At 44.4% G+C, this 23712-nt stretch overlaps 1 protein-coding gene across 1 annotated transcript in view; it reads right to left on the bottom strand.

Annotated features, from left to right (window-relative positions):
* tnika (TRAF2 and NCK interacting kinase a) overlaps positions 1-23712 on the bottom strand; it is a 119658-nt gene that overhangs the window by 33371 nt on the left and 62575 nt on the right. The window contains exons 7-15 of the mRNA XM_084044844.1: positions 22730-22860; positions 22009-22063; positions 21308-21386; positions 16757-16932; positions 15001-15067; positions 14618-14816; positions 11840-11947; positions 7656-7742; positions 5439-5630 (exon numbers count right to left, since the gene is read on the bottom strand). Of these exons, the coding sequence (XP_083900970.1) occupies positions 5439-5630; positions 7656-7742; positions 11840-11947; positions 14618-14816; positions 15001-15067; positions 16757-16932; positions 21308-21386; positions 22009-22063; positions 22730-22860 (1094 nt within the window). The remainder of the gene's footprint in view (positions 1-5438; positions 5631-7655; positions 7743-11839; positions 11948-14617; positions 14817-15000; positions 15068-16756; positions 16933-21307; positions 21387-22008; positions 22064-22729; positions 22861-23712) is intronic.

Genomic DNA, 23712 nt, shown 5'->3' on the forward strand with positions numbered 1-23712 from the left:
AAATGTACTTAAAGTACCAAAAGTAAAAGTACTATATATTTGAAAATAGCCGATCTACAAGCTCACAACGCGTCGCGATGCGACGCGTTGTGAGCTTTTAGATCGGCTATTTTCAAATAGCCTAGGTATAAAATAGGGCTAAAGTGGTTAATGTATGTTTCATTATATCATAATTTATATCTGAAAAGTAACTAGTAACTAAAGTTTTCAAGTAAATGTAGTGGAGTAGAAGTAAAAGTATTGGAAATTGGAAATACTCAATTAAAGTACAAATACCTAAAAATTGTACTTAAGTACAGTACTTAAGTAAATATACTTAGTTACTTTCCACCACTGCGATTTCTTTATGTCTGGTTGTGTATGGGTGTATGTGTCCCACATGCAGTTGAGAAGTGAGAGGGTCTGAGGGCTACGGTGTGTACAGTGAGGATTAGGATCCCTAATCTGGATGTCCCAAACCCTGCCCCCCCCCCCCCAGTACACATACAATACGTACTGGGGGGGGGGGGTGCAGTGGTATTCTTTCGGAGGCTTTGTGTAATGCACCCATGAGCCATAATCTGGAGAGATTATCCAGATTATGACCCGGCTCCAAAAAGGACTAGGCACCGACGTGTCATTTCTAAAAGCATTGTTAGTCGCCTGCTCAGGGGCACCGGTGCTGTCATTAACCCATTGAGACCTGAAGCCGATTCTACACGTCTCCTAAATCTCAACAGTCTTCTGAAAAACGTATGTTTCTGTATCAGTGGTGCTCAAACTTTTTCATGTCAAGGACCCCCAAACTTATATGTATTTGGCCACGGACCTCCATCAAAATATTTTGTTCCAGGGACCCCCCAGAAGCAAAGATTTGAGTTAAAAACGGTTCGCTTTAAAAAATATATATATTCAGAAGATTTGCACACATTTTCACAATTTTTCAAAAATAGCAGATCTACAAGCTCGTAGCGCGGCACTCGGTGCCGCGCTATGAGCTTGTATATCTGCTATTTTTGAATAGCCCAAAGTGTAAAATAATGCTTTTTAACTCAAATCTAAAAATGACACAGTTCCAGGTCTTAAAGGATTAAACATAGACACAAGGGAAGACAAAACAACAACACCAGATGAAACGTCTACGGCGATCTACAGTACAAGGCAACCAAGAGCTACTGTTGCGATTGGAGTCGGATCATTGCATGTTCATCTGTGGAGTCATGCAATCACAGGTTAGCGGTGCCATCAACTGGTGCTCTGCTACAAGCAAAAAGGAAAGGGAAGAAGAGATCCTGCAGAGAATTGCTATTAAAGAGACGATCCCTTTGCAGTGGGAAAGGCTTTTGGGTGTCTGTTTGCCAAAATACAATACTGTACGTTGTGTGTGTGTGTGTGTGTGTGTGTGTGTGTGTGTGTGTGTGTGTGTGTGTGTGTGTGTGTGTGTGTGTGTGTGTGTGTGTGTGTGTTTCTCTATCTTATTCCACCCAAAAGCGCCTTCCTTAAAAGCAGAGAGAACTTCAGAGGTAAAGGTTGGAGAGATTAATTAACGGTAATAAGAGGTGATTAAGTTTGGTCGCTGCTGCAACTACGGCAAGAAAAAACACCCATCAAACAGGAAGAGAGGAGGTTTGGGGGGGGGGGGGGGGGGGCGGGGGCATGGAAGGAGGCGAGCGAGTTGGAGGAGAGGAAAGGGCACGGCCAAACGACATCGACCGTCGATCAGACCCTGGAGGGATCCCGCCACCGATTGGCCAGCACCCATCACCGAGCCACGTGTTGATAGGCTGGTTGACTGACCGTATAAAAAGAACGCTGACTGGCACAGGGGTTCCTCAATGACATCGTCAAGGTTAAGGCTCGCCCCCAGTGGGTTGTGGAGTGGCAGGGGTTTGGTTCAGGGGGGGGTGACAAGAGGGATGTGTGTGTGTGTGTGGGGGGGTGGGGGGGTTCTAAACTACGGTGGCTCTCTTTGGCTCACAGTTCCCCTCCAGAATGTATATTAAAACACATGTGTGTAACAAAATAGATATAAATGTGATTAACAATGTTATAGTTAATGAAAAAATGCAATACAATACAAAATGAAACTTAAAATAATGAATCTACAGTATATGTAGTGATAAATATCTGTACAGATATGCACAAAACCATGTGTATGAGAGTGTGTGTGTGTGTGTGTGTGTGTGTGTGTGTGTGTGTGTGTGTGTGTGTGTGTGTGTGTGTGTGTGTGTGTGTGTGTGTGGGGGGGGTCCTAATACCCTCCCACAAAGGGTCTGACATAAAGCTTAGTCAGGGAGCCAAAGGGGGAGCCGCCGGGCGAGGCTTGAGGAGTGCAGTGCGGGGACACTCGGGGAGACGAACAGGCGGAGGAGACCTTGGGAGGGGAGTTGCCTATCGGGTACCGGGACCGTCCAGAGCTCTGCAAAGGCATGGGGGAGGCGGTGCGAGGAGAGACGCCCCGCGTCCGCCGCACGTCCGCAGAGCGACTCCGCCTTCGGGACCTCTCGCTGAGAGCCTGACCGTTTGCCAAGGATGGGGAGCTAGCGTTCGGCTGAGAAGAGCTCCCACACTGCCTCCCCCTTACACCCCCACTCGCCCAACCAGGATCAGGTACTTGGAGGAAGCCACTGGCTTTTCCCCCGTCAAGGAAGTGACGGTGGTTGGGTGAGCGGTGTACCCTCTCCCTGAACATGGAGCGGAGAACACAACCAGGGCTGGATTGGGAGAGGAACCCGTTGGGAGAAGTGGACCGTGTCGCCAGACTCTCCTGGCTGACGGCCGACCTCATTCCCTCCCACCACACCCCTTCCTCGGGATCTATCTCTACATCTATTCTATAGCGCGGCGAGTGGGACCTGGCTCTCGTATGGTCACTAACCGGTTTGACTGCAGAGTTGGAGACGGGGCTACATCCAGCCTGAGGTTTCTGGGCCAGGCCCTGGGCCTGGGATTGAGAGTGAGGGGCTTTGGGCTGCGCGGCCCCCTGGATGGCTCCCTGGCTGGGGGCAGAGAGAGGCCTGTCTCTGGGTCTCTGGCAGGGGACGGCTGCGGAATTTGAATGATTTCCCGGAGTCTGACTAGAACCATCGTTCGGGGCCTTAATGGCGCCCTGGTTGGTAACCTGGTTGGGGCCCGGTTTGGGGTCAGGGCTGCGGCCCTTCTGACTGAGGTTCTGTGCCCTCAACTCTCGGACCTGCTGGCTGATCTCCTGTTTCAGCCCAGGATCCAGGGGACCGGCGGGATCGAGTGAGATGCGGATATGAGGGGGGAGGTGGGTGGAGAGGAGCTGAGCCGCGTGGGAGGGAGTTCGCCTAGGGATCTGGGCTCTGGGCTGGCCCTGCGAGGAAGAGGACGGCGCTGGTTGGTTGAAGGACTGATGATGTCGTAGAAGGGGGCGGGGCGGGTTACCACGAGCAACCTGTTGCTGCTGCTGCTGCTGTGGTTTCAGGACCTGGAAGCCGAGAGTCACAGGAGGGTTAGCTATCAAAGCACACATACAGAGTGACACGCGTATTGTACAATACAGAGTGACACGCGTATTGTACAAACACACACACACGCACATCACATAAGTGTCTTTCTACACTCTTAGTATGCATATACACATGTTCACATTCTGCCTTGTGAACATCAAGGCAGCATCGTTGCAATGTTGTCACGGTTCCGCATTCAGCACCTACAATAAGCAACGTTCTACTAGTGAAAGGGAATCCTTCCTATAGTCTTTTCTCACCTCTTGGAAAACCTGCAAAAGAATACGTTAGCAAACCAAGAAGGCAAATAGATGTATATAAATATATTTGTGTAGTGTGTGTGTGTGTGTGTGTGTGCGCGCACGCGTGCGTGTCATAGAAGAAATTATGACTTAAAAACGCTACATATACTGTATATCACACCTCAAATCTCATTGTTCATTTAACTCTGAGGGGCAAAATTGGAATTCTCAAAGCAGCATCCGCAAAGGGTGAAATGCACCCATAACTGTGATGCTCTGGTGCTATTTGCACACGTTTAAATGAGGTAATATGCATACATTTGGCACAAAATGTTCCATCGTTTCTATGTAACTGTGCCCCAATGCAAACATAGTCCAGTTCACAGCGTTAATAGTGAAAGTTATTAGAGTCTTCAGAGACACTGACGGTAACTGAAGCACATTTATAAGGGATGTCACTCCCTCTCCCATCACTTTCCAGTATTATGTATATTTATATACATTTACTGTACATATTTGTGTGTGCAGTAGTGGTTTTCAGCCTGCAGGGTGGAAGCACCCAGCGGCCTAACCCTTTCAGTATGCCTATAAGAACTGTGTGTGTTATGATGCAGTGAGTGCACATGGTGGTCTAAACATGGTTATAATGATCATAAGGCCGATGGTATATAAACATAGGCTTCTGTAACCTTTTGTTGTTGTTGATTTGAGGTTCGGCACTCGGTACCCTGTTGATCTTACATAAAGAATAGGACCCTTCCCAGTCGAAGCAACACCAGTTTAATACAGAAATGTCCACAGTCCAGCCCAGCGGCTAATCGTGACACAAGGACAGATTAGATATGGCCCGCGGCCTCCTTCCTAAAGTGTGTTTCTTAGCAGAACTTGTAAGGATTCCTAACAGCTTGTTCCTTGTGTTCTCTCATTCTCAAGATGCGAGGCTAGTTTCATTTTACTAATATTTTTGTCTTTGGCACTTTGTGGTTTGGAAGAAAATGGATGTGTTACACATCAATGGCACTGAATGAGTTAACCCATTGAGACCTGAAGCCGATTCTACATGTCTACTAAATCTCAACAGTTTTCCGAAAAACGTGTGTTTCTATATCAGTGATGCTCAATCTTTTTCATGTCAAGGACCCCCAAAATTATATGTATTTGGCCGCGGACCCCCATCAAAATATGTTGTTCCAGTGACCCCCCCAGAAGCAAAGATTTGAGTTAAAAACGGTTCACTTTCAAAATATATATATTCAAAGATTTGGACACATTTTCACGATTAAAAAAAAAAATCTACAAAAAAAAATCTACAAGCTCGTAGCGCGGCACTCGGTGCCGCGCTATGAGCTTGTAGATCTGCTATTTTTGAATAGCCCAAAGTGTAAAATAATGCTTTTTTAGCTCAAATCTAAAAATGACAAAGTTCCAGGTCTTAATGGGTTAAGACGGGGCAGATGGTGGCCGCAATTGCCGTGCGATCAAAGGAGCTATCAGTGGACACAATCCACTCTTTGTGAATTCACTGTTGTACTTGTACTAGCAGGGTCCCCCCTTTCCAAACAGCGGATCACTCAGCTACTTGATAACTCAATGCAATCCAATCCAATCTTTCTTTCAGACCCAAGGAAGATCCATATCACAATAAAAGATACTTGACACTCTTCCCATATTGGCTGCTCTGCATGCCCGTGTTGTCAACATGTACGCATTGCACATGAATTACCCGGGGGGGGGGGGGTGTTACCTCTTTGGCCCAGGCGGGCTTGTCACTGGGGTTGACAGCATCTTTGTAGTGGTACAGCTGCTTCTTGTCTCCCGCTCGGCCCTCCTGCTGCTGTTGCTGCTGCAGAGACACGAGGTAGGCCCTCTCCTGCTGGAGCTGCCTCTGCAATCGCTCGGCTTGCCGCTGCTCCTCGATCTGCTTACGTTTGTACTCCTGCAGCGAGGGAGGGAGGGATGGAGGGAGGGAGGGAGGGAGGAGACGAGAAAGGTGGAAATAACAAAAAGAGGAAACACATAAAGGAGGAAATGGTTACTATGACGTGATCTTTAGCCCATGGCTGACCTGACCGGGGTCAAATAGCCCTCATGAAATTCTTCTTAACATTTTGCTTGAACCTGCTTGGTTGTCCGGATTGGCGAGGCTAATTTACTCTTTTAGTAAAGTCCAACTGACTTCCTCCAAATGTATTTTTACATATCTTTTCAGCTTCCTGGCACTGTGTTGTTCTATGTGCCGACCCCCCACTGACGTGGCATAAGCAAACCATGGAAAGTTTATTCATCTGCTAACTGACCCAGGTCATTCGCCGCCCGCTGACATAACTGGCATAATGCTCTGATCATGCAGCAAGGTTTGGACAAGCACATCGCCCAATGGGATCAAATATGTGGCATGTTGCCTTCGTTTCACAATAACAAGTTTGACAAAGGATGAGAGGGGCAGATCAAACAAACATAAATGAGGTTTTGGCAAACATTTAAAAAAGTATAAGACAGACGACAGAAGGGGGAGAGAATAAGGAAACAAGCCAGGAAGGAAAAAAATGCAAGGAATGCAAAAATGATGGGTCACAACACATTGTGGATTCCATGTTTGGGCAGTGGAAGGGAGGTAGGAAGGTTCATCACACTGTTCTGGGATATAAACCTGGGCCGGATCTCAAAAGGCTGGTCTTTGCGTCATCTCTCTGTGCCTCGCTTACTTTTATTTACCTTTTAAATGTGCTTAAGAGCAATCTACAAACGACTGGTTGGAAAAACAGCAAAATCTGTCCTGCAAATTCCTCGAACCCATTTGTGCAGAGAGTTGGCCAGCCTGAGACAAATTGTCTTATTTGGAGCGCTGTGAGAAAACAATCAATGTCCCATTTTCACCCAGCGTTGTGTGGGCTGGCCTCATTTACTTCATCAAAAACAATGTTATCTGTTTTGTTTTCCACCCTCAGGAGATCCAGCCATGTTAATGATACATGCAGCGGGTGATTTGACCAAATTGATCAGGGTGGGGGAAAGATGATATTGTCAGAAAAGGCAATCTCAACCCCCCCCCCCCCCCCCCCAACGCTCTACCCCTGTACTTTAATGGTTTTCTTGCAAACAAACCAAATGCATTACTTAAGAGTAGGATTTGAGATGCTACTATATATCCCCATTCAAAACACCCTCTGGATGTGTACAGTATGGAGTTGGCCAGACAGACGTTAGTACCTAGAATCTAGCGTAACACTGAAGTCTATAGGTGCACAAATGTAAGCACACTCACCAGCTGAAAACTGGGCCCGGCTTCTGCCATTGTCGATGTATAAAGCCAGCAGCAATGAAAACATTTTTTTTCAAAACGATTTTCTCAATGAAACAACTTTTTCCATAAAGTTACTATGAGTGTGCACATTAGCTGCTGCACCAAGCACTGCCAGAGCTGCCATGGGTGCAGTTGTTAATGTGGTACTTTTTTTCAAATGTATTTGAGAAAAAAAACATGTTTTATTCAGAAAATAAGCAGATTTTTTCCATGACCCTTTAAGACCGGGAAAGCATCTGTGTCATTTTAGATTTCTTTGGCTATTCAAAAATAGCAGATCTACAAGCTTGTAGATGTGCCATTTTTGAAAAATCGTGAAAATGAGCGCAAATCTTTGAATATATCTTTTTTAAGACATTTTTTTGAATCGGCCTCAGGTCTTAATGGGTTAATTGCTGCCGGCGTTGTACTATAACGGATGAAGTGGATCCGTTTTCAACTGGGGGAGTTTGCTTGCAAATACATGCGGCTGGTTGTTTTTTTGACTTTTAGAAAATGTTGTCGAGCAGGGCCAGACTTCAGTATCACGCCACAGATACAGACACTGCCATTTGTCAGGGCTACAGTATGGAGTGGGGGAGGGGGTAGAGGGCCACAGCATCACAGGGTACATCAGTGGTGTGTGTGGGGTCACACGGAGCGCCCCCTTCTGGTTACCAGCAGTAAAGCCTGCTCCTGTAACAGCTGCTGCTGGAGAATCTCTAACTGCCTCTGTTCCTCTTCCAGCTGTCTACGGATATACTCCTGAACAACAGTGAGCACGCCGGGCACGTACAGGCAGAGAGAGAGAGAGAAAGAGAAGGAGAGAAAGAACGACAGAGAGAAAGCATGTTAATGCAAGGAAATAAATCGAGAGGGAAAGAGACGGGTAAAGGAAGATGAAAGTCTTCTTTGGCGGTTGGTGGCAGTGGTTTTCACATTTTTTTTGTGACCAAGGCACACTATATCTCAAGGCACACCTACAGTATGTTCCTAGCTTAAATACAAGATCTACAATCACAACGCGTCACAACAGGGTGTGAGGGTGTTTTCACTATTTTGGAAAATATAAAAAAAAACTTAAATTAATTAAACTTTCACCTATGACAGCGGTTTTCAATCTTTTTCCATGCCAAGGACCCCTAAATTGATATACATTTGGCCGCGGACCACCATCTGAAAATATTTCGTGCCAGGGACCCCCAGCAGCAAAGATTTGAGTTAAAAATGTATGTAATGTATTGTAAATATATTAAAAGTTTTGCACACATTTTCAAGATTTTTCAAAAATAGCAGATCTACAAGTTCATAGCGCGGCACTCGGTGCCGCGCTATGAGCTTGTATTGCTGCTATTTTTGAATAGCCAAAGCTAAGTGGTTAAAATGAGTCAGACGCTATGTTAACTAATTTTGCTGGGGACCCCCTGGTACTCCCTCAAGGACCACTGGTGGTCCCCGGACCACTGGTTGAAAACCACTGACCTATGACATGCCCAAAATAAGGATGCCAGGTTGAAAGTGGTTGAAATATATATATATATATACATTTTTATTTTTTGTTAAAAGATATTTTTGGGCCTTTTTCTGCCTTTATTGATAGGAAAGTAGGCTAACAGGAAATGGGGAGAGAGATGGGGGTGGGGGGGGTGACACGCAGCAAAGGTCGTCGGGATCGGGAGTCGAACCCGCGACACACTGTCAGGCTGGCCTATGTGGTGTGCGCCTGGACCGCTAGGCCAGCGGGCGCCCCCAAAAACATATATTTCTTCAGGGTGTAGTGTTTGCCTGTGTATTGGGGAAATGAGTTTGCGTAAAGCGCTGATTATAGTAAATACAAAATGATAACAATAACAACCTTTTTGTATAGTTGCATACAGTATATTGCAATGATAATGTGTGGTTGTCACAAAAGATGCCAGTGCACTCCTCCCGGACTGGTTTCACACCAGTGTGCCTTGGCACGCGGTTCCTGTGACAACAACCTGCATCAGCAGGTACAGAGAGAGGTAGAGAGAGAGAGGGGGGGGGGGTGAAGAAAGAAAGAAAGAAAGAAAGAAAGAAAGAAAGAAAGAAAGAAAGAAAGAAAGAAAGAAAGAAAGAAAGAAAGAAAGAAAGAAAGAAAGAAAGAAAGAGAGAGAGAAAGAGAGAGAGAGAGAGAGAGAGAGAGAGAGAGAGAGAGAGAGAGAGAGAGAGATGCATGTGTTCAAATCTGTTACAAGTAAAAGCCCGGAATTCAAAAATTACTTGAGTAAAAGTACAAAAGTATTGGTATGAAAATGTACTTAAAGTACCAAATGTAGAAAGTACTCATTATGCAGAACGCCCAATTTCACAAGTTTTCAAATGTATAAAAAAAACTTTGGAAAATAGCTGATCTACAAGCTCACAATGCGTCGCATCAGCTATTTTCAAATGGCTGAAATGTAAATAGGGCTGAAGTGGGTAATGCATGTTTTGTAATAATAATCCAAATCTACAAAGTAACTAGTAACTAAAGTTTACAATATTTGCCTCTGAGATGTAGTGGAGTAGAAGTCAAAGTACTGAAAATCGGAAATACTCCTGTAGAGTAAAAGAAATACCTCAAAATTGTACTTAAGTGCAGCGCTTAAGTAAATGTACTTAGTTACTTTACGCCACCGCGTGTGTTATAATGAAAAGAGAGAGAAGGAGATATACGTCGCGAAGGAGGGCAACCTCCCAAACAACAGCACATCATCATCAGGCCCAAGGGGAGAGAAAGAGAGAGAGCGAGAGAGCGAGGGAGAGAAAAAAGCAATGTTGGAGCGAGGGAGAGAAAGATGAAGACTGAGACGGAGAGAAAGTCAAAGTGACATCTGCTCCTCTTGCTGCTGCGCTGTACCGACGCATACCGACTGGTACAACCATGCATCAGTGTGCAGAGAGAGAGATGGGGGGGGGGGGGGGGGGGGGGGGGGGATTACATCCCGGAATGCCCAAGAACGAGGGAGAGAAAGATAAGGGATCTGCTTCCAAACTGTATCAGATATACTGTAGTCTTAACCCATTGAGACCTGAAGCCGATTCTACATGTCTCCTAAATCCCAACAGTTTTCTGAAAAACGTATGTTTCTATATCAGTGGTGCTCAATCTTTTTCATGTCAAGGACCCCCAAAATAATATGTATTTGGCCGCGGACCCCCATCAAAATATTTTGTTCCAGGGACCCCCCAGAAGCAACGATTTGAGTTAAAAATGTTCGCTTTAAAAATATATATATTTCAAAGATTTGCACACATTTTCACATATTTTCAAAAATAGCAGATCTACAAGCTCGTAGCGCGGCACCGAGTGCCGCGCTACGAGCTTGTAGATCTGCTATTTTTGAATAGCCCAAAGTGCAAAATAATGCTTTTTTAGCTCAAATCTAAAAATGACACAGTTCCAGGTCTTAATGGGTTAATCGTCATGGAGAGACAGAGAGAGAGAACAGAACAGTGCAGACCATGATATGTTATTCCTTCACATCCAATGGCAGCGGGAGAGAGAGATGAAGAGAGAGAGAGAGAGAGAGAGAGAGAGAGAGAGAGAGAGACAGTGAGAGAGCGCGAGAGAGAGAGAGAGAAAGCACACTAGCACCGACACCCTCCTGGGATTTAGGCAAGCAGCCGCAAGGGTGGGAAGAGAAAGTCAGAAGAGAGCTAGAGGATGAGAACAAATAGGAGACTATCTATCTATGAGAGAGAGAGACAGAGACAGAGAGAGACACACAGAGAGAGACAGAGACACACACACACACAGAGAGAGACAGAGAGAGAGAGACACACACACACACACACAGAGAGAGAGACAGACAGACAGACAGACATATAGACAGACAGATAGATATTCCCCAGTGACTAGCAAGAGGGCATAAAGAGGAAGATGGCAAGAGAGAGAAAGAGAGAAAAAGATGGATAGGTGAGAGAAGAGAAACAAACACAATGGACCATGGCAAAGGAAGCCAAATTCTCAACAACAACAAAAAAGAAAGAAAAGAAAAGTGATGGAGTTACAGGGAGAGAGCAGGAGAATACACCCAGAGAAAGACCCCAAGAGCGACACAGAAAGACAGGTCTGGGGCGATGGAGAGAGATAGACGGAGAAATAGAGAGAGAGAGAGAGAGAGGCAGAATACTGAGTGACTGACTGGGAGGAAGATTGAGTGTATGAGAGAGAAGCCTGCCAGCAAACAGAAGGACAAAGGGATAATGGAATGGTGGAGAAAGAGGGAAGAGAGTGATGTCCGCCTGCCAGCCAGGTGGGGTTCAATGAGAGATGGACAGACACAGAGAGAGAGAGAGACAGAGAGAGAGACAGAGAGAGAGAGAGCTGGGAGGAAGGTGAAGGTGTACTCCCATACACACACGTCAGTGTCTGATAGCTGAAAGGGAGAAAAAAAAAGTGAACGGTCAGAATGATGGCAGGTCAGATACCAGAAACACAACCATCTGGATAACAGCAGCTGAATGCAAGCCGAGAGTCCTGACAACCTGAAGAAATAAGCCTGAACTGAGGTTGTATGAAAGAGAGAGACAGGGAGGGAGAGAGAGAGAGAGAGAGAGAGAGAGAGAGAGACAGAGACAGAGACAGAGAGAGAGAGAGAGACCTTTCAGCATAGAGGAAGGCATACTTTCCATGAAACCAACATGCATCATACACAATCAAGAGTGTTAATGTGAAGCTGCGATCCAGAACTTATTCGAAAGAATAACAATAGTACAACATTTGCCTCTGGGATGTAGTGGAGTAGAAGTTAAAGTGTAGACAATTGGAAATACGACCAGTAAAGTAAAAGTACCTCAAAATTGTACTTGAGTAAATGCACTTAGTTACTTTACACCACTGCGCGCGTGCGTACCTGCTCTCTCTCGGCATGCCTCCTCTCCTCCTCTCTCCGCAGTTGTTCCATCTCCTCATAGCGTCTCCTCTCCTGCTGTTTCCTCACCTCGCGCTCCCTCTGCTGTTGCTGTTGGACGAGCAGAGGAGAAACAGACGGAGCCAGTCACAAGCAACACCAAATGCAATGAACATGAACACCACGCAATGAACTGCAGTGGTGTAAAGTAACTAAGTACAGTACATTTACTCAAGTACTTAGCCTGAGTCCGACTCCTAAAATGTTTTTCTAAATCCTAACAGTTTTTTGAAAAAAATGTAAAAAATAGACTTCTCTGGTGGGAACCCAGAGAAACGAGCACAGATTATGGGCTAAGGATTTCCTGCTGTAAGCCTGCTCTCTGGAACTAACAGAGGGGCACTGGGGAAAGAGAGAGAGAGTGTGTGTGTGTGTGTGTGTGTGTGTGTGTGTGTGTGTGTGTGTGTGTGTGTGTGTGTGTGTGTGTGTGTGTGTGTGTGTGTGTGTGTGTGTGTGTGTGTGTGTGTGTGTGTGTGTGTGTGTGTGTGTGTGTGTGTGTGTGTGTGTCTGCCACCCCTCCCTCCTCTTGGTGGGATTGTGCCAACATGAGCACCTATCAGATCTGTGTCAAAATAGGCAGCAATATCCTGAGTGTCACTTTAACTCTGAGACTGTGAGAAATGGACCCGCGTGGGACCCGTAAGCGTACGGTAAATATACCTTTTATGCTTTCTGCCTACTTAACCACTACTGGGATAGGGTTTGTGACACGGGATGACAGCTTTAACCCATTAAGACCGGGAACGCATCCGTGTCATTTTTTTAGATTTCTTTGGCTATTCAAAAAAAATTGCAGATCTACAAGCTCATAGCGTGGCACGAGTGCCGCGTTATGAGCTTGCTATTGTTTGAAAAATCGTGAACCTTTGTGCAAATCTTTGAATATATTCTTGATAAAGCGAACATTTGTAACTCAAATCTTTGCTTCTGGGGGGTCCCTGGAACAAAAATATATTTTACAAATGTCAAATGTGAATATATATTCAAAGATTTGCACACATTTTCACATTTCTTTTCAAAAATAGTAGAACTGCAAGCTCATAGCATCTATGAGCTTGTAGATCTGCTATTTTTTAATAGCCCAAAGAAATCTTGCGTTCCCGGTCTTAATGGGTTAACAGCAGGACGTTTAGACACTCACAACAAAGTGTTTCACAGTGAAATGAGTGCACTTTTCTTCCTTCATTTCCTGTGACCGACATCGTACATGACATTATGGGAATTGTCCCGATGTTGTAAACCTCCACCCAGCCTGGTACTCCACCGAGGTCAAAACAAACGCTAAGAAATGTTCTCCACTGCTGGTAGAGCTGGGATCCTTTGGGATTTTAACAATTCTGGTTCCTTAACCATTCCCTTTCAATGGTCTGATTACTTAAAGTAATACTAGGTAACTTTTTCAACAAAACTAAAGTTAAACTGTATATCTTTTGTGAGTGGCAAATGTTTCACAACACCCACTCCATGAATTTCACCCCCGAAAGCCTTTTATAAACTATTTTATATTGAAATGGTGGCTAGGGTGTCATTCCCGCAAAAATGACGTCATCCAGACGGAAAACGGAAACGGAAATGCACCGGTTTCCTGTTTGGCCAGGAACTACCGCACCGGTTTCCTGTTTGGCCAGGAACTACCGCACCGGTTTCCTGTTTGGCCAGGAACTACCACGCTAATAACAAAAAGGAATCTCACGCTGTTTTAAGAGATTGTAGGATTTGAAGATCGAAAAACAACAGCAAAAGAAAACACAGCTCACGGTAACTAAAGCTCCACTGGCTAAGAGAAACGATCCACAGAGATAGTATAAAACAATTAAAAGAACGCTTTTTGAAACGCTTCCGTTTTCCGGTGAAAACAAATGGAATTCTGGGTAACGCAGGAATAAACGAACGACCTGCAGTGACGGTAATGACCAGCAGAGGCTGCTAAAAATCGTATTACTTTAACGGTTCCCTTTAATGATTCCTATAGGGGGTTCCAAATGGACCCGTACAGGTCTGCAACTGTACACTTATAACCATTACAATTTGGTTCCATTTGCACACTCTCAGAGTCATGATGGTCCTTGAAATTAAAAGGTTTTGAGAACCACTGGTGATGTAGTTGTATAGCAGAGTCAGACGTGAAGTCCACATACCAGCTCTGACAAGTGTGATATCATAAACCTGTTCTGGAAACCGTTCCAAATGTGATGGAACCAATTCTGGTTCCACAGCGTTAGATCCGGTTCCGGATCCCCACCCTACCTGCTATTTGACAAAAGACTGATGCCTGCATGTATGACATATGACTGTGTGTCTGCTCCTTATGCATGCAACTCTCACAGCAAGCAATAGGTAAACTGTGCCCACCCATGCTAAAATAAGACATGGAATCTAATAATGGCCATCCCAATATTTAGCTACCGGTATTTATAGTCAGTAAGACAAATGACGATGTGGTGTTCAGTGTGCAAATGTAAAAATGTGCTTTTTAGTGGACGCTCTTATCCAGAACACTATTACAGTATGTGTGTGTGTGTGTGTGTGTGTGTGTGTGTGTGTGTGTGTGTGTGTGTGTGTGTGTGTGTGTGTGTGTGTGTGTGTGTGTGTGTGTGTGTGTGTGTGTGTGTGTGTGTGTGTGTGTGTGTGTGTGTGTGTGTGTGTGCGTGCGTGCGTGCGTGCGTGCGTGTGTGTGTGTGCGTGCGTGCGCGCGCGCATGTGTCTGTCTCCTCCACTCACCTCCTCCAGCCGTCTCCTCTGTTCCTTCTGCTCCTCGATGCGTTTCTGCCTCTCGGCCAGTAGTAGGCGCTTGTGCTCCTCGTTCTGCTGCTGCTCCAGCTGCTGCCGCCGCAGCGCCTCCGACCGCTCCTTATTGGCCAGCTGGAGACGCAGGAAGTCCCGCCTCAGGGTGGACTCCCCCGGGATGTTGATGATAGAGCTAGAGGATGGATGAGGAGGATTCATTTGGAGATGATTAAAGGGGGGGGGGGGGGGGTACGTGCAAGCGTATACACGTGTAGACATCTGTGCGTGTGCGTGCGTGTGCGTGTGCGTGTGTGTGTCTGTCTGTGTGTGTGTGTGTGTGTGTGTGTGTGTGCGTGCGAGAGAGAGGGACCACATACCTTGGTTCACCCATGTCTCTCTCCTCATCCTCCTCTTCACTGCCACTGTACTCATATTCCGTCTCATCTTGGGGGATGAGTTGGGGGGGGGGGGGGGGGGGGGGGGTGAAAGACAGAAAGAGAGAGGAGTTCATGTGAAATCAACAGAGCTAATGGTTAACCCATAAAGACCTGAGGCGATTCTTAAAAATGTTTTCTAAATCCTAACCGTTTTTTGGGAAAAAAAATCTAAAAATATTTCTTTCAAGATTTTTCATAAATAGCAGATCTATATCTGCTATTTTTGAATAGCCAAAGAAATCTAAAGTGACACAGATGCGTTCCAGGCCTTAATGGGTTATGGGCAAGGCATCAAAAGGATACCAGCCGTGCTTCTTAACATTTGGTTCCATCGACATAATCCGTCATTGTCACACGATGTGGATAAGTAAAGAAAAGAAGAGATAATGATGCAAAATAATTTATAGGGCTTTATCAGACAAGTATCACTGTGTGTATTCATTATTGTGAAGGGTGCAAGGGTTGTATTATTGTGGGGTCGTATATGTCCGCACTTTGAAGATGATGGATTGCATTGCCAAAATGTGGAAAACAAAAAAACTAAAAGCACCCGTGGTATCCTTTAGCTCATTCAAGGGCTATATTCAAGTTCTGTATTCACCAAACGCTTTGAGCATTCATAGCCGGCTTCTTCAGACGAGGGTGCAAATTGCGTTCACAGTCGCCTGTGGCAGTGGGGAACATTATTTTCTGTCAGAAGTGGTGGGCTCAGGCCAACCACATGTCAACTACCACCACCACCACCAGCTACATTTCTGAGATGCATGAGGCCGTTCCTGCCACCTGAATGTGACAACGTGACAGATACACAAAGCTTCCGTCCCTGCGGAAAACGTTTCTATACTTCATCATGAAGATGTCGGACCCAATTCCTCACAGCATGCCACTTCGTGATGGACTTAATACACGTGGTTCTGGGTGGTTTGGTTTGGTTCTGTCCTGAATGTTCATTTGACTCGGAGTGTGAAAGCGTATTTAACGGCGTAGCTCTACCTAACGCGCCAGCATGTGTGTGTGTGTGTGTGTGTGTGTGTACACGGTAAAATACTTAATGTTCTTTTAACGCCAAACAGTGAACGAATGGTTCCATTTGGCTCCATTCGTACACCCTTCGGAGTTAACTTAACGATGGGGTTTTTACTGTGTATGCGTGAGCATGCGTTCACTCCAATCCACATGTGGCAACATGCTGGCCATTAGTGGTGGGGGAAAAAAAGTTCATTTCAGGGAACGAACGATTTCGTTCACGGCATTGATTCGCGTTCAAATGATTCGTTCACGTTCTCGTTCAGTAGCGCTATTTCATAGTGTTCAGAATTTACTCGAGTGAAAGTACAAAAGTATTGGCATCAAAATATACTTAAAGTAGCAAAAGTAAAAGTACTAACATATTTGAAAATAGCAGATCTGCAAGCTCACAACGCGTCGCGATGCGACGCGTTGTGAGCTTGTAGATCTGCTATTTTCAAATAGCCTAGGTATAAAATAGGGCTAAAGTGTTTAATGTATGTTTTATAATGTGTGTGTAAAACACCACCGCGGGAGCGTTTTTTTTTTTATGTCGCGCGTGAACGTAACCGTTTCAGAAAGTGAACGAGCTTCTTGTTCACGTTCACGGCAAATTAACTAGTTCTTTTGAACAAATCGATCATGAACGACACATCACATCACTACCGGCCATGCCCATGCGGCGTACCTCTCTCTCCTCTCTTCTTCTTGGTGCGGTCGATGTGGTCTTTGAGCTGGATGCGGACCTGCCTCTCGTTGGGCAGGTCTCTGATGAAGGGGTGTTTGAGGAGCTGCTCCGTGCTGGGCCTCTGACTGTGGCTCTTCACCAGGCAGCTCTCTATGAACGACTGGAACTTCTTGGACCTGCACACACACACACACACACACACACACACACACACACACACACACACACACACACACACACACACACACACACACACACACACACACACACACACACACACACACACACACACACACACAGAAGTAGTCAGAGAATATTTATCTCCAGTATGATCGATCCCCTGATGGTTGCTAATCACAGCGGGTTTCACTGTGCTTCCGCGAAAGAAAAAAAAATGTCGTCGCGACCTCCCCGTTCAATTTTATACGCCTTTGAAAATAGCATGTCTCGGCCAAAAATACATAGTAAAAAACAAAGTACACAGGAGCCGAGATACAGCCTTTTTTAAGTAATAAGTTAACCAAGAAGTGAATGGAGCAGCAAATCTTCGGATCACGATATCTTGGGTTCTGAATGTTTTGTTTTTTTTAAGTCGTTCTTGGCAGCCAGGGCGTTATGACGATGTCTCGTCGTCATAAATCCTTCTTGGCAGTGAGAGAGTTAATGTCTAATCTCATGTACATACCTGCTGCTATGTGGACCTACCAAAGTGCTACCACCTCTGTATCTAACCTTATGTGTGTGGATATCGCAGTGGTGGAAAAAGTACTCAAATGTTTTACTTAAGTAAAAGTATCAATACTGCATTGTAGAAGTACTCCGTTACAAGTAAAAGTCTGGAATTCTAAATTTACTTGAGTAAAAGTACAGAAGTATTGGCATCAAAATGTACTTAAAGTACCAAAAGTAAAAGTACAAAAATGTTTGAAAATAGCCGATCTACAAGCTCACAACGCGTCGCAAAGCGACGCGTTGTGAGCTTGTAGATCTGCTATTTTTAAATAGCCTAGGTATAAAATAGGGCTAAAGTGGTTAATGTATGTTTCGTAATATCATAATTTATATCTGAAAAGTAACTAGTAACTAAAGTTTTCAAGTAATTGTAGTGGAGTAAAAGTACAATATTTGCCTCTGAGATGTAGTGGAGTACAAGTAAAAGTATTGGAAATTGGAAATACTCAAGTAAAGTACAAATACCTCAAAATGTTACTTAAGTACAGTACTTAAGTAAATGTACTTAGTTACATTACACCACTGTGGATATGTCTAACCTCAAGTACATACTGTACCATCCAGATTATGCTATGTATTGTGCACATAATGTAGATATCTTAGATTTTTGCCTATCCTCGACATGTTTCTCCTTTGACGTTTGATTTTCTTTTCTCCATGCTCTCCCTGACAACCCCCCCCCTTTTCTTTTCTCTTCCTGTAAAGCAGTGGTTTTCAACCTTTTTCATGCCAAGGACCCCTAAATTGATATACATTTGGCCGCGGACCCCCATTGGAATATGTTTCGTGCCAGGGACCCCCCAGAAGCAAAGACATCAGTTAATTTTCGCTTTAAAAAATATAAATATTCAAAGATATGCACAGTTTTTCAAGGTTTTTCAAAAATAGCAGATCTACAAGCTCAAAGCGCGGCACTCGGTGCCGCGCTTTGAGCTTGTATATCTGCTATTTTTGAATAGCCTAAGCTAAGTGGTTAAAAATGATTGTGATGCTATGAACTAATTTTGCTGGGGACCCCCTGGTACTCTCTCAAGGACCACTGGTGGTCCCCGGACCACTGGTTGAAAACCACTGCTGTAAAGAACAAAGACGATGGGGCTCGCACAGAAACGAATATCACCCACTTCTCTACAGCTGTAAACCTGTGAGGTGACAAATAAAGTTCTGATTGCTGTTAGGCGACAGTCCTGGAAATTGGCGGTCTGACGCGCCGTGAAGGCTTTCATCCCAGTGAACCGTAATTTTACAAGAACACTTTTGAGAGCTGTCAGACAGCTGTCTGCAAAACAACACGGTGTGTTTTAGGCATGAGAAAACATTGAGATCCGTCCACCACACTTAGCCTGCAACCTGACATTCTGGCATCAACCCATCGACCCACGAGCAGTGGTGTAAAGTAACTAAGTACATGTACTCAAGTACTGTAGAATTTTGACATATTTTTATGCGACACATCTGCTATTTTCAAAGGATTTTCAGGAATGTGAAAACTTCCACGTGAAACGGGACATTCTGCCTAACGAGTACTTTTACTTTCGGTACTTTAAGTACATTTTGATGATAATACTTTTGTACTTTCACTCAAGTAAATTTTGAATTCCGGACTTTCACTTGTAACGGAGTATTTCTACATTGCAGTATTGGTACTTTTACTTAAGTAAAGCAATTGAGTACTTGTTCCACCACTGCCCATGAGCTAGACACGGATGCAGCCAAAGAAAACGTATAGATCGGGGGTCTTCAACGTTTTTCAGCCAAAGGACCCCCTAGCTGAGAGAGAGATGAAGCAGGGACCCTCACTACATATTGTATAACATTGTGCTGCAGATTAAACTTTTCCATAGATTTCATAGATAGCTTCATAGACTTGTTTGACAGCACTATCATCAGTGTTGTATACATTATGTTTACACATTAGCTTCTCTATTAACTCGTGTTAATGTGTATTCTCAGACATTTAACCACTTAAAGCCGCAATACTAAACTTGACCATTGGCTCTGTACTTGGTCTGCTCTTTTCCCCCCCTACACCAAACCTCTTTGCCAAAAATAGCAGATCTACAAGCTCACAACGCCTCGCAGCGCGAGGCGTTGTGAGCTTGAGGATCTGCTATTTTTGGTTAATGTTCCCCTCACTCCTCTCAGAATCCTGTCACGCAAAGATTTGGAGGACCCCCTGTAGTAACTCTGAGGACCCCCTAGGGGTCCCAGACCCCCTGTTGCAGACCCCTGGTATAGATGATAGAATATGGTGTGGCAGTGGCTCAGGAGGTAGAGCGGCTGTGTGGGAGTCCAGAAGGTTCCTGGTTCCATACTCTTGGCTTTATGTCGAAAGTGTCCTTGAGCAAGACACTGTAACTATAACTGCTCCCGATGAACAGGTTGGTGCCTTGTATGGCTGGCGTGTGAATGTGTACCGTGTGCAACACGTTAACTGAATGACTGCCAGAATTATTTCAGATTTTTTGCTGTTGTCTGCCAGAGAATTTTCATTGAAATGAAAAAAGTACTCAGGAGCCGAGATACAGAATTTTTAAGTTTTGAGTTAACAAGGAAGTGGATGGGAGTCTAAATCTTCGAAAAATCATATCTCCTTGGTCTTTGGGTCAAATTGAAAAAAAAATGTGTGTGTGTGTGTGTGCGCCAAGTGCGCTAATTAATAGATCGCATTTATGCGTGATTGGCAGGAATTGAGTTAAGGTGTAACATTGTTTTGCCATTGTGGTGTGTGTGTGTGTGTGTGTGTGTCTGTGTCTGTGTCTGTGTCTGTGTGTGTGTGCGTGTGTGCGTGTGTGCGTGTGCGTGTGCGTGTGTGTGTGTGTGTGTGAGTGAATGGGGTAAATGTGAAGTACATTGTAAAGCACATTTGAGTCGTCGGAATGACTAGGAAAAGGGCAATATAAATGCATTCAGGAATATTCAATAACAATCTGGTCTGGACCTTTACTTCTAGTTTCTGTGTCAGGCCAAAATCAGACTGTACAGCTGACACACTGCCTTTTTCACACAGACTTACAAAGCAGAGCAGCTTGCAGCGCCCTTTTCACTACTACTTTCATGTAATGTCTTTTAAATTGGGGCACATATAGTGCAAGAATGCAAGGTGCTCTGCAACGCAAAAGCAGAGAGTAAAAAGCTTCACTCATATTGATAAAAATTCCACATGAACCCTAGCGTCCATATTCTGGGCATATCATAGCAGTAGAAACATTCAGTGAAAATAGGTGAACATTCGCAGAAAATAGGGGATCTAGAGGCTCACAACACGTTGGAATGTGAAGCCTTGTGAATCATCTGTAGTTGGTGAAGAGATTTGGTGTAGAGGCAAAAAAAAAGGACAGGGACCAAGTATAGATAGACCCCTGGGGTTAACCACTTAAACCCACAACTCTTAGTAAAAACAGACCTGAGCTATCATTGAGGTGTTCGTGTTATCAGTGAGGTGTTATCATTCAGGTGTTCATGTTATTACAATTACAATTACAATTTAGGCATTTGGCAGACGCTCTTAATCCAGAGTGACTTAAGGTGCCTCTCCATCAAACAGACTACTTCAGACTACAACAGACTGCAACAGACTGGTAGTCGGTTGGCAAAATGTTTATACTATTGGAATCTTACACACCTGTTCCCAAATCATTAATTACATCATTCCAGTACACAGCGCAAAAGTAGGGTCAAATCAATCCACTGTCACCAGCCGCAGCGTGACCATAACATGACACATAGAATGGATCTTCCAGTAAGCAAGGACAACACGAGGCAATACATCAAAATTCATAGAAATGGTAATCACGGGGTTAAGACCACCACACTCACCATTTCTTCGACTTGAGCCTGGGGGCGGGGTTCCGCGGAATGAGGAAGAGGGCTCTCATTGGGTGCATGTCACACAGTGCTGGACACAGACAGACGGACATCAGAACCAATCAGAGGGGAGGTAGGAAAATGCACTCTCGTCAAATTCTACGTATTTAACATAATTATCATGGCACGTAGTCAAAGTCCAGCCTGAGTTATTAAGCTGCCATGATCAATACATAATGTCAATGCCAATAACACTGTTAGTTTAACCCATTAAGACCTGGAACGCATCTGTGTCACTTTAGATTTCTTTGGCTATTCAAAAATAGCAGATATACAAGCTCATAGCGCGGCACCGAGTGCCGCGCTATGAGCTTGTAGATCTGCTATTTTTGAAAAATCTTGAAAACATTTTTTTTTTATTTTTTTCAAAAAACTGTTAAGAATTGCCTCAGGTCTTAATGGGTTAAAACACACACACACACACAAACAAACACAGGTCTTTAATTATAGTCCATCTTGCCCGATCAGGACATTAACCGTTTTACAACATACTGTAACATGATTCACAAGAGTGATTCCAGTTCTTTCCTAAACCAGTGGGAAGGAAAGACTGAGTAAATAAACTAGCAGTAAATGTTGCCCATTCGCCTAATAGTCTATTTACTAGAAGAGGATATTTTACACTCAGTTGAAGGCAAATACTGTGTACTCACGTGGAGCGCCTTCAGCCATCTCTATGGCTGTAATCCCCAACGACCACAAATCACTCTGCAATGATTGAGACACACTGTGTTAATGGTGAGAAAAAGATACAGAGCAAGAAGTACGTAGAAGGGAAAGTAAGTAAGCCAGCCAGACAGACAGGGCTGTCACCATTACAAATTTAAGTTGACGATGAATTATCACTCAGATAATTGCGATTAACGATTAAATTGTGTTTCTGTCGTTGAAAATGAATGGAACATTATGAATAAAAATGACATTTCTGTTTGGCTTTTAGCTTTCGTAAACAAAAGTTGCACAGGGTAGATATGACAAATAACACATATTTAATTACGTTATACTTAAGAATAAACATTAATAGTGGAAATAGCCAATCTATAAGCTCAAAACGCTCAAAACGCTCAAAACGCGTCGCGACACGTTTTGAGCTTTTTGAGCTTCTTGAGATTTTTGAATTTTTTTGAAAATATAACATTTTTTAACATGGAATTTATTATGACGATTATGACGACTATGCAAAAATAATTGTGATTATATAAGATAATTGCCATTGGACGATTATGTAATAATTGTGACAGGCCTACAGACAGACAGACAGGCAGGCAGGCAGGCAGGCAGGCAGACAGGCAGACAGACAGACAGACAGACAGACAGACAGACAGACAGACAGACAGACAGACAGACAGACAGACAGAGGCTGTTATTGCATACCTTGAAGTCGTAGGTGGCATCAGGGTTCTCATCACAGGCGATGACCTCTGGAGCCATCCAATATGGCGTCCCGATAAATGTGTTCCTCCTTCCTACTGTTCTGTCCAACTGGGCCGAAACACCGAAGTCCACTGCACACACACACACACACACACACACACACACACACACACAATATAGATAGGTGACGAATGAAGGAAAACCCAACGTGCCAGAACAGCACCGTCGGTCTCATAGGTGTTCAATTGCGTTAAGATCTGGTGACAGAGAAGGCCGTAGTACTGTGTATGATTCACATCATTTTCATACAGTACTCATCAAACTACTCAGTGACCCCTCATGCCCTGCGAATGGGGACATCCTGGAAGAGACCACTGACCACTCCCATCAGGAGTCCATACACACACACACACACACTAAATATTACTGTATATAACACCAATTTGCTACAGTATAATACACCCACATATTATATGGGTGTATTGCTGCGTATCCACTGGGTTTTACTGACTTTAATAATGAGCCGTAAAAAAAAGAAAGAATTATCAAGCCTGCCATAACTTTCCTGATTCACAAACAAGCAGCTACATTATAATCCCACCCTACTGGATAGAGTGGTGTGTGTGTGTGTGTGTGTGTGTGTGTGTGTGTGTGTGTGTGTGTGTGTGTGTGTGTGTGTGTGTGTGTGTGTGTGTGTGTGTGTGTGTGCGCGCGCGTGCGTGTGTCCTCAGCATTCTGTTCTGTGAACAGTGGAGAAATAAGATATAGAGGAGTAGGCTGCTTTTCTGTATAGCAGAATTAAGAGTAATTACACACACACACACACACACACACACACACACACACACACACACACACACACACACACACACACACACACACACACACACACACACACACACACACACACACACACACACACACACACACACACACACACACAGAAACTTTACACCTCCTCCTAGCCTCCTTAATCCTAAAGC

The sequence above is a fragment of the Gymnoscopelus microlampas genome (genome assembly GCF_963454915.1).
Source record: "Gymnoscopelus microlampas genome assembly, chromosome: 20".
Classification (NCBI taxonomy): domain Eukaryota; kingdom Metazoa; phylum Chordata; class Actinopteri; order Myctophiformes; family Myctophidae; genus Gymnoscopelus; species Gymnoscopelus microlampas.